The sequence below is a fragment of the Lytechinus variegatus genome, chromosome 4 (assembly GCF_018143015.1).
Source record: "Lytechinus variegatus isolate NC3 chromosome 4, Lvar_3.0, whole genome shotgun sequence".
In the NCBI taxonomy this organism is placed as follows: Eukaryota; Metazoa; Echinodermata; class Echinoidea; order Temnopleuroida; family Toxopneustidae; genus Lytechinus; species Lytechinus variegatus.
Genome location: NC_054743.1, coordinates 6,547,521 through 6,558,625, shown reverse-complemented (window position 1 = coordinate 6,558,625; position 11,105 = coordinate 6,547,521). Strand labels below are relative to the sequence as shown.

General features: G+C 36.3%; 1 protein-coding gene across 1 annotated transcript; it reads left to right on the top strand.

Moving 5' to 3' along the window:
* Nucleotides 1-28: 28 nt before the first annotated feature.
* On the top strand, nt 29-10,521 carry LOC121413260 (pyridoxal kinase-like). Its single transcript, XM_041606019.1, has 7 exons — nt 29-210; nt 3,489-3,648; nt 4,411-4,615; nt 6,077-6,225; nt 6,853-6,974; nt 7,841-7,907; nt 8,492-10,521. The coding sequence occupies exons 1-7, from the start codon at nt 121-123 to the stop codon at nt 8,608-8,610; spliced, it is 912 nt and encodes a 303-aa protein (XP_041461953.1). The 5' UTR covers nt 29-120; the 3' UTR covers nt 8,611-10,521.
* The last annotated feature ends 584 nt before the right edge of the window (nt 10,522-11,105 follow it).

Below are 11,105 nucleotides of genomic sequence, written 5' to 3'. Positions count from 1 at the left end.
GTGCAGTGTTCCTTGTTCCCATTGGCATTGCGTTGGTTGAGCTATCCATTTGGATTGAATCATTGCCCTGTGGCCTTGCTGTTTTTGAGATAAAGTTAATTTTTCACAAGATTTTAAAACATGGCTCTGGCTGACCACAGAGTGATTTCTATTCAAAGTCATGTTGTCTCGGGATATGTGGGAAACAAGTCGGCTGTTTTTCCTATGCAGGTGCGTAAAAATAATAAATTAGGCATAGCCATAGGCCCTAATGAAAATTAGTTTATAGGCCACTTGTTCACTGCTACCACCCTGCCTGTGGGGAATCTACAGGTAGGACTATGATATGCCAATGTTGTACAGAGCACACACTTTAAAAAATCATTAAAATATCACATTTGTGACCAAAATTACTAATTTCCATACAGTTGCAATTTATTTTTCAATAGTAACTTGGGAATAATTTTTGTATTCACCAGAGCGCTCAAAAACTTGAATTTTTGGCATATTTTTTGGTACGCCCTCTATTGGTGGAAAGTGATATGGCAAGAAAATTTTCATTTTTTTATCTCTATTTTTAATTGAGAAAAAATAATTTAAATAATCAAATTTAAATAAGAGTCAAGTTGTATGAATAATAGGTGTAATGGAAACTGTCAGTGTAAAAAAATCAAGCATTTGCCCCAAAGAAAAAGAGAAAATAAGCCAAACATTGCCACCCTTATTTTGTCACACATGGAGATATAAGTGAGAACAAGGTTATATCATAACCTTGTTCATTGAATGAGTGGTTTATAGTAGACCCTACAAGTCTTACTACAACTACAAGACTGGCCTTAAATCAATGGATATGGGGCCGATTGCACGAAAGGGTCTTTCCAAGGAAGCAAGGCCAGGACTGTCTTTCGTGTCGCCCATCTTGATATGCTGTGTATTAATAAGCGGGGTGTTTTTGAAATTGATGATAAAGAATAAGATCTGTTAGCTTGGTATTACTATAAAATCAAATTTTATAAAATTTCAATTTTCATGATATATCAGTCACATCATTTTATAAACAAATATTTTGTTTTTTTTAACGGACGAATGAAATATGCTTGCAGCTAGATGATTTATTTAAAATGACATGAATGAGTTTCACATGGCGCATCATAAAACTGAAAAGTTGGGCGGCACGAAAGACGGTCCTTGCAAAGATGCTTTCGTGCAATCGGCCCCTTGTCTCTTGACAACTCTTGATTAAACTTTTTCAAATGAAAAAATACAGGTCTAACTACTTTACTTTACAGTAGTCAGTACTAAGTTAAAAAGTAAAGGTTTAAACTTTAATCATCATGACCATGATGACTAGTGACTCATCATGCTCATGCAACAATGTAAGTTGTAACGTTAGAATCTAGCATGTCTAGAGTCTACTAGAGTCTAGACTCAACTATTTCCCTCTTTTGAACTTAATAATATTTTTTATTTATTTTTGTTATTTACTTTGGGTGGCCAGTGGCAGTTGCAAAACTAAGGAACTCTTCTCTTCCAAATTAAGTCTCTATAAGTCTGACACATTTTCTGGGTCCTCCCTCTATTTTCTGTTTCCAAAATAAGTAGACTCTGGACTAGTCTAGATTCTACATCATGTTGCATTGTATTGTCATGATTGTTCTGAGATTTCATGAATGAGCATGCTGGACCAGAGAACTGGATATATTGGAGGCCATTTTGGGGAGGAGGGGCCTTCTTGCGTTTCCATAATGGCAAAGTTCAAACAATGCAAGCTTCATTATTTGCACAATTGTTACATTGCCTTTGGTAATCTTGCAAATGATCATGCACTCATTTATTATCTGTCCATGATTATTTTTAATGTTTGTCAATACCTGTTCTGTCATGAATGTTGTATTTTATTGGTATTTAGGTATTTTAAGTATTTTTGTACACCTGTACAATTATTAAAGAGATGTAAAATAGAATAATCTTCAAGGTTCTTTGTTTATTGAACTTTATTCTTATCAACATTTTCAAACATCAATAACTCGATACAATGATATTATATGATACAAAAGACATAAACAAGCATAAAAAAAATATCGTTGGAATTTATATAAAGTGTAAACATAATTATATAACATTAGAAAAAAAGGTACTAGAAATTATTCTTGTAAAATTTGGTTCTAAAATAATGACAAAGAGAGAAAATTAGAGATATGAGGGAGCCAAAGAGCAAAGCTTGTTGGTTGAAGGCTACTGTACTCCTATGAATATACAGTGAGTCTCACAAAAATATCAATAAGAAAGCTCTAGTAGAGTAAGTAAAAAAAAGTACAAACAGAAAAGGGGAGGCACTAATTCATACAAGTCTCTTATACACCTTTATTAACCTGCACGCACACTGTGATCATCCCAATCTAGTCTCTTACATATTCCACTATCTAAAAACTCCTGGGGCAATCGAGCCTTTGCTCATGACGGACCAGCCCTGTGGAATTCACTAGTACCACAGGAGCTGAAGAACTCAAACTCTGCAACATCCTTTAAGGGCAATCTAAAATTGCATTTGTCCACCAGCAGATACTAGGTTTGAAGACAGACATATTTTTTTTCCTTTTTGTAATTTACCCTTGTATTTCTCTATTTTAAAGTTCTCTTTACTTTTATGTTTTGCTCTCTTCTAAGCGCCTTGAGCATTTTAATCAAAATGGAAAAGACGCTATAAATCATAAGAATTATTTAAATAGTATGAATAATGAATCAAGTGTAAAAGCAACAAATTTGAAATGGAACCTGAAAGAGCATGCAAATAATTATTACTAAGTAAAGTAGTAAAATAATAATGGAGATAATGGTTAATGGCATCAGAGTGGAGTGAGCAGAAGGGACGACAGGGGGGGGGGGGGGCTCTTCAATATAAGTAGACACCACCAGTAATAAACTCCCATCCGATCAAAGATCCCTGCGCCAGGGCATAACTTCCAAGGATATGACTACTCATGTGCAAAGATAAAGGAGCAATAAACAGATTAAAATTAAGTTGAATAAAAAATAAACCAGTAAAGCGAATGGCATAAGGCTAAGTTATAAATGACTTAAAGATAAAGATATGCATCAATGGGTTTTATTGGTGCAATTTTCATACTAATATTCCTTGAAATGATGGTGTTTCAGGTTTCAGCTTTCGTCGAAATATGTATCAGGGTGAATGAAAATTATTAATGTTAGCCTCAGAAAAGTTGTGAGTCTTAATGTTATTGTCCAAATCAGGCATGGAATGAGATTGGAAATGGTACAAAATGTCACTAGCTATGATCCCAGATTTTACATTAGGTGTTTTTAGATATATATACCAATTGAAGTGGAAGGATTCAGTCATTCTAGTAGGTTTAGTAATAGTTGGAACAAAAATGAATAAACAAGTAGCGAGTCAAGGAAGTTTTGACAGAATGACTTACCATCTCCTCTTCCTGTCTCTCGCCTTTCCCGTCAAGTTCACCCTTTTTATGTCTGTATATCTCTTCTAGGTTTTAGGATATGAGGTTGATGCGGTCAATTCCGTCCAGCTGTGCAGCCACACTGGCTACAAACATTTCCAAGGTCAAGTCCTGAACGATTCTGATTTGAAGACTCTGTTTGAAGGCCTGAAACTGAATGATATTCATCGATACTCACATCTCCTTACAGGTATGGTGGCATGGTGAAGGGGGGATGGTGTTAAGAGACTTGCATGGGGTAGCGGAGACCGGGGTTAGATGGAACATGGGGTAAGTTGAAACATTGTAATTTTCTAATACAACAGTGTCGAATTATTATTGCAATAAATTGAGGGCAGTATTGCATAAATTTATTTTACAGGTGTTAAAGAAACTTAATACAATGTTTCAACTTACCCCATGTTCCAACTAACCCCGGTCTTCCCTACTGCAAGATTCTTAATCAACTGAATGTCAATGTAGTTACAGGTCTGCAATTAATTACAAATTTTCATTGTGGATCTTGTCTTCTTGCTTGAACCCTCGTCAGGTCGCGGAGAATAGTCTACCATTTGACATTTTTATGAATATATTAAAAACTTGTTCATCGGTTTTCAAAGAATCTGGTTTGTCCTGGATGTGGAATGGCTGTACATAGATTCATATCTAGCGGCTAGACAAAGGAGTCCTTAGCACAAAGGCCAAGTCATACTCTTTACATGTCAAATCATGTGAGCATTCACCTTCATATCAAAGTACTGTAAAATACAAATCACGGTTGCTCAAATGACCAGTGACACAAATTTTTCAGCAAGATAAGATCTATAAATGAGTGCGCTAGGACTGATGATTTTTTATTAACGATGATGTTGCCATTCTCATTAAAAATTGTTCGATGGTAAAATATAGATTGGCTGTCATTTCAATTTGTAACCATAAGCCCGTCATTTCCTTATTTTGAATATATTACCAGGCTACGTAGGATCGGAGTCCTTCCTGTACGAGGTCATACGAACAGTCAAAGAGTTAAAAGAAGCTAACGCTTCCATCACCTACGTGTGTGATCCGGTGCTAGGTGACGCTGGTCAGTTCTATGTGCCCAAGGAACTGATGCCGATCTACAGAGATCAACTCTTGCCTCTAGCTGATATCATTACTCCAAACCAGTTTGAAGCAGAGTAAGTGAGGTCTCATAGCAGTTTTCATTGTGTGTGATTTGGTTATGTGTCATATATGTTTGTCTTGCTCATCTGGACGTTGTTAATCCAGATTCATGTAATATTTGCCCAGCTTTTCTTTTTTACCAGTCCTATTTCTGTCTTCTTTTGATTGCATTAGAAAGTGGTTTCAGGGTTTCAATGGCACGTATTTTAAAGTCGGGTTTAACTTAAACTCAGGTTTTAAGTTGTGGTTTAAGTATGGATAGCTAATTGTTACATAAATCACTAACAGTAGAGATATCATATTTCAGCTCATTTGACTCTCAAGTCATTTATAATTGTCTAGGAAATATAAAAAGATGATTGTCTTCACCATCCATGAATAAGGGAAGAGCACAGTAAACATAAAAAGCATACAACTTCATAAAAATTAGGGAACTTTTGGCTTCCCATAATTTTAGCACAGAGTTAGACCATGGTCTAAGTTAAACCTGACTTCAGAATATGGGCCAATTATGAATATGATTGCCATTAAATTCAAAGTTGGTTTTGTGTTGCCTATCTGGCTGTCATTCATCTCAATTTCTGTATTTATTTGGCCACCTCAAGTCAGGGCCCTGGGAACAATGTTTTTTCTGGGAGTGCTAATGTAAATTTGAAAAGCAAAAAAAAAAGTTTCAAATGAAGGCCATTTTGGTCCAGAGAAATTCAACATGCAAAAAAAAAGGTTTTACTACCACATTTTTAAATTGTTCCACACGTACCAGAATTCCAGGGTTGCTGCCTATAGAGAATAATACATGCAGCAGCCCTAGGTAAATCTTGGGGGTGCTTCAGCACCCCCGCTTCCCAGGGCCATGCCTCAAGTAGTGCCTGAAGAAGTAAGAGTCATTTTTGTTAGTCATGGCACATTAAATGTTCAGTAGTATTGTTTTAATGAGGCATCTTATATAAAGCACTCATATCCACTCTGCCAAGTTTTATCATGACCCTGGCTGTAGCATAGGCTAACCAAGGCAGCATTTTAAGGAATGAATATTCCTGCCAAGGTACGTAGTTTCTCCTGGATGGAGTGCAGTACAATGTGAAAATATCCTCCTGGAGGAGATAACGCCATGGCTGGGATTCAGACCAATGACCTGATTGGAAGACTTTCTTGGATCACTTGCTATGAATATCTGCCACAAGGCCTCCACATTCAAAATATAAACAGTAACTGCTGAAACTGCTTGGCCAGTAATGTGGATGCACTTTCATACATGATTATCTCCTTGCAGAGCATATGATTTTCATCAGATTTGAGTCAATTTGTTATCATTTTTTGACGATTCGGATGCTTTACAGCAAACACCTGTTTTTAGGTGCATTATGATCAGCCTATCACAATCACACTGACATGGTATCCTCGATTATTCAAACTCACAACCAGAATTAAAATTCATCTTTAACTTGATTGTTTTTTACTCGTTATTTTCTCAGGTTGTTATCGGGTGTAACCATCACTGATCAAGAGTCTGCTCTGAAAGCTCTAGGTATCCTTCATGATAAGGGTGTTGCGACAGTCGTACTGAGCAGCTATGAATCAGGCAATGAAGATACGTTAGTCACCCTGGCTTCAACACAAAAAGGTGAGTGCTAAATTTGCTAATGCTCCTTTAGTTGAATTTGGAAATTGCAATGAACGTTGACCTTTTTTTCGAAATGAGTGTAGTCCTTGAAAGGACTGACTGTAAACCAGGAAGGAGTGGAAAGCTGAGTAGTAGGCAGGCTTGAGTAGGTCAGAGAGGGCTGGCTTGAGTCAGCGAGTAGAGTGGGAGTAACGTTGAGTCTACTCTCCTGCTCCTGCAACCCACTCTACTTGCTGACTCAAGTCAGCCTCCTCTTACCTATTCAAGCCTGCCTGTTTCTCAGCTTTCCACTCCTGGTTTACAGTCCTTTCAAAAAGAATACTGTACTTTCAAACCTCAACTTTCTCATCTTTCCAATTCACCTCCAATTCTATCCACTTTTCTTATCTCAGTCCCTCCAGGACTTAAAAAAGGTGTACTGTAAACCTCTTCACCGATTGCTCATACCACCATTCAAATTCGAATATTTTTGATGGGGAAAATGCTTCTGGAAATGGTAATGACCTTTTTTTGCTTCTCAGAAAATTTTCACCACTCCTGGCAAGTCAATCCAGGCACAATGTTGTCTTGGTTGATAACTCATTTATTTTTTTGTTTCCATGCGACTTTTTTTTACCTTTTTGATAGGAAATGAGAAGAGAGTGTGTCGTCTGGAGTTCCCCCGTATGAACTGTATATTCACCGGGACTGGTGACCTACTATCAGCTCTCTTACTTGTATGGACAGATAAACATCCAGATAATCTATTGGTAAGAAATGGTTTCAGTCTTTTTATGCACATTGTCTTGCTTGATGAAAGAGGCCTCATGACTCAAATGATGATAATAATAATAGCCAATTTTTATAGAGCGCTTTTCCCAGAATGGCTCAAAGCGTGTTACAGCAAATTATTACCCCGGTCATTGGATTCATTTCAATCCGGCACGAAAAGTGCACAATTTCCACTCCCTGGGGAGCATTCCTTGCATTCATCGCAGCCACATTATGAGGCTGATTGTCTAGATGCCTATTCAATGGCACGCTATACATGTATATTACCCAGGTTTTAGCTCCAGCAGCTAAAGGCACTTGGTGCATTCAAGGAATTAATCCTGCTGGGTACCCATTCACCTGGGCGGTGTGCAGCACAATGTGGGTAAATTTCTTGGGGAAGGAAACCCACACCTCTCTGATTGAAAGGCGAGTCTTGACCATTAGACCACGATGCCCCCACAAATAAAGTGAAATGTTTAAGAAAGTGAGAAAAAAACACTTCTGTCTGTGACATGTTGGTAGGGTGCAGTTGGTTCATATTTTGATATAATGAGCCAGAGCTCAAACAAAACATTGGTTCTTAATTTTCCAGTTATGAAAAAATGAAATTTTACCAAATTTGAGGTATAATGTTCAAGGTCTCCTTCAATATACCTGTCATGTCACAATACACAATTCATCTGTTGCAGTTGTTGGAGATATGCATAAGTGTATAGGACATTCAAAAACAATCTTGTATAGCAGTTGAAGTTTAACAAAAGAACTCCTTGCCAGGATGTTTAAGTGTGACCCATCTGAGTGTACTTGACTAAATTGCTTAGATGCTGATGTACTTCTGGTGCTTGTTTCATTATTATGTCAGCTTGCCTGTGAGAAAGCTCTGTCTACAATGCAAGCAGTCTTGAAGAGAACATTGGAAAGTGCGCAAGGTAAGAGCATCAAATTCAAATTATGTAGATGGATAAATCAGGGATGTATCTAAGATGGATCATGGGAGGGGTTGGGGTATATGAATAGTTTCTGCCAAGTCAGAAAAACAATCGTGTCCCCCACCCCCTCAAGAGAAAAGAAGAAAATTATAAAATGACAAGCCCCAAAATGTTGAATGTCATTGGCATAGAAGCAATTGCCGATTTTGTTTCTCCCTATAAGGTATGCCCCCTCTTGGACTTTGCTATATTGTATGGTACTTGGATGAGCAAGCAGGCAACCTTACTTAGCTACAGAAATATTCTTTTGAAAGTACAGCATCAACTTATTGATGTATTTCTGCATCTTACTACCAAATTTGGTTTGCTGAATTCTTCCTATACATTTAAATTGTCAATATGCAAAGGTAAATTCACTTTTATTCTGATATCTATGAATTTGCATAAATAAATCTATGACCCCCCCCCCTTCTTTGAAGCTTATCCAGTAGTCAATTACAGGATATGAAGTAAATTTCAACACAACTTAATCAGTGGTCAAGCCGTTGTATTAATATAAATATTGACGATTTTTTTCTTCACAGCTCTGGCAGGACCAGGCAACATGCCATCACCAGCCCAGCGTGAACTACGTCTCATCAATTGCAAGAATGTTATAGAAAATCCTCCAACTCTCGTCCAAGGAAAGTACCTAGATCTTTGATGACAATTTTTATCCATTTATTTAGTAAGGAAGATGATTTTAATGATTTAAAAGTGAAATATTTTTATATGGATGTGTAATAATGCCCCTCAAAATTTCGAGGGGTTCGATGTAAGTGAAGAATTTGTAGTCTCTTGTTACTCTATAGATGTTAATATGTACATGGGTATTTATATGTGGCAGTCTTCTTGAAAATGTTAGGAATCAAGAGATCCAAGATGTTTATCATCTGCTTACATACATGTACACACTAAGTCATTCTCCACTGGCAATGAATTAAAGTGATGGTAGTTAAAATAAAACACTTTTTTCATAATGAAATGCGCCTATTTTAATGAGGGACATATTGTATATTACACTGTGCTGGGATCAAAAGACCCTGTACATAAATATTTAAGCTCTTTCTGCCACTGAGAATATATTGAATGATGGAATAAATATTTTTATATTTAAAAAATATGGTATATTGTAGCAAATATGGTTTACTAGAGGTTTTAGGCTGTCCGTCCATGTTGCTTCTGTTCTCATAATGATTAAAGAACCATTTGAAGGATCAACTTCAAACTAATGGATTGACAGGGCCTATGCACTATACAAAAACACCATACTATTATGTATGAAATTAGAATTCTTCATTTGAACTATTTGTAATGTACGTTGAAATATGAAATAGATGAATGGAATCATTCTTGTACAGGCGTGTGTCAAAGGTGTATTCATTGAGTGAAACTTTAGATTATGATTGTAGCCCGAGTGGATAGAAACCTAAAGAAAGAGATTTAATCTCATCTCCCTCTGTAAATCAGAATCATTTTGGTAAAATTGAGTTTGGATATTTCATGGAATTATTGACTGGGATTATGCACAATATAAAAGAAATAATCCGAATTTAATCTGATGTCCAGGGGGGCGTTTCATCAACATTTTTTCCGACAAGTCAGACAACTTTTCTGGATTTCGATTGGCTGAGAAGCACTGTTACTATGGTAACTGTCGGATAAAATGGGAGTTGTCAGATGAAACGTCTGACAAGTCCTTTCATGAAACGCTCCCGTGGTATGTACAGGGTTTTTCTCACACAAGATGTTTTATCTTGTTTTTTATTTAATATTATGGTCTTCACGGTACTATGATAGTGCAAACGTTGAAAGGAAACCCTTTTCAGAGAATATGACGACATATATGTATTGATTACGGGTAAGCTCTTGGTACTGATAATAGTATGACTGAAATTGCTTATTTGTTTTGAGACCAAATACTTAGTGTATCATTCAGGCATAGTAGATCACACAAACTGTCGAGGCCAGTCGGTATTACAGTTTCCACAGAAACTGATGTGTGAATCTGTCACTGTAATTTGTATTCACTTTTATGTAGAGATTTACTGAAAGAAATCCTACGAAGACTAAAAAATGATATGCGATTTTGTCATTTCTGTTTTGTGCAAGCCTGCAAGGTAATTGTACCCATAATAAAACTTGACCAATTTAGGAGTGCAAACTCTTTTTTGACATGGTGTTCATCTATAGATGCATGTACTGTTTCATCTTGTCATAGATTTAAATACGAGTGAGGAAAACTTTAGGTTATAAATGATACATTAATTATTTTGCCTACACTTGAGGAAATGATTGAGAATGTTGGTTTCCTGTTTTATTAAGTACTTTATTGCTTTAAATATGTAACTTTTAGATCATTTTTTAATGGAATCAACAGTTAATAAATCATTTTGTTTGGGAAAAATTTATAATTTCTTTGTCTAATATTGTTAAGATATTAATATGATAGGCAGTTTGGGGTTATGGTGTATCTAGTTGGTAGAGTTTTAATATTTATAGTTGATTTGATAATTGTTTTGTGTTTCATAAATCAAATGTCTAGGGAGCACAATAAAATCAAATTCTCATGAAATAAAGTTGACCTGAAGTCTCGTTTAAAAAAACTTCTTTCACTTGGGCTTTAAAAGGTTGAAAATATGGTATCAATATTGTAATATTCAGGTTTTAAAAACGCCTGTTTTCCAAATGCAGCATGCGTGCTATTCATGAAGGTCATTCATAACATCCACTATTTATAATCGTTATCTTAACACAGAAAAGTGGTTATGATTGAGAATATAAGGGGTGATAATTATTGATCATTTTCAAGGTCATTGGGGTCGCCACCCATCATGTAGTGAAAGAGGTGCTAGTCATAAAATGGGGGTGCCAGTCATTCTTAAAATAAAAGTTTGCTAGTCACTAGTCATAATCAAATAGGGTTGTGAATCTAAATCAAATGAGCGGGTACAGGTCATCAACAGTATTGAAGACAAAGGTTTCGTAGTAAGTAATCATTAAAAAAAAGGATCGCGAGTCTAAATTAAATGAGGGGGTATTATAGGTCGCAAGCACTGTTCTGTATCGCAAGTCATAATCAAATGAGTTTACTAGTCATAATCGAGCATACGGGGCACCCAGTGGTGGACCGTTACCCTAGGGAGACAAATGATTGGA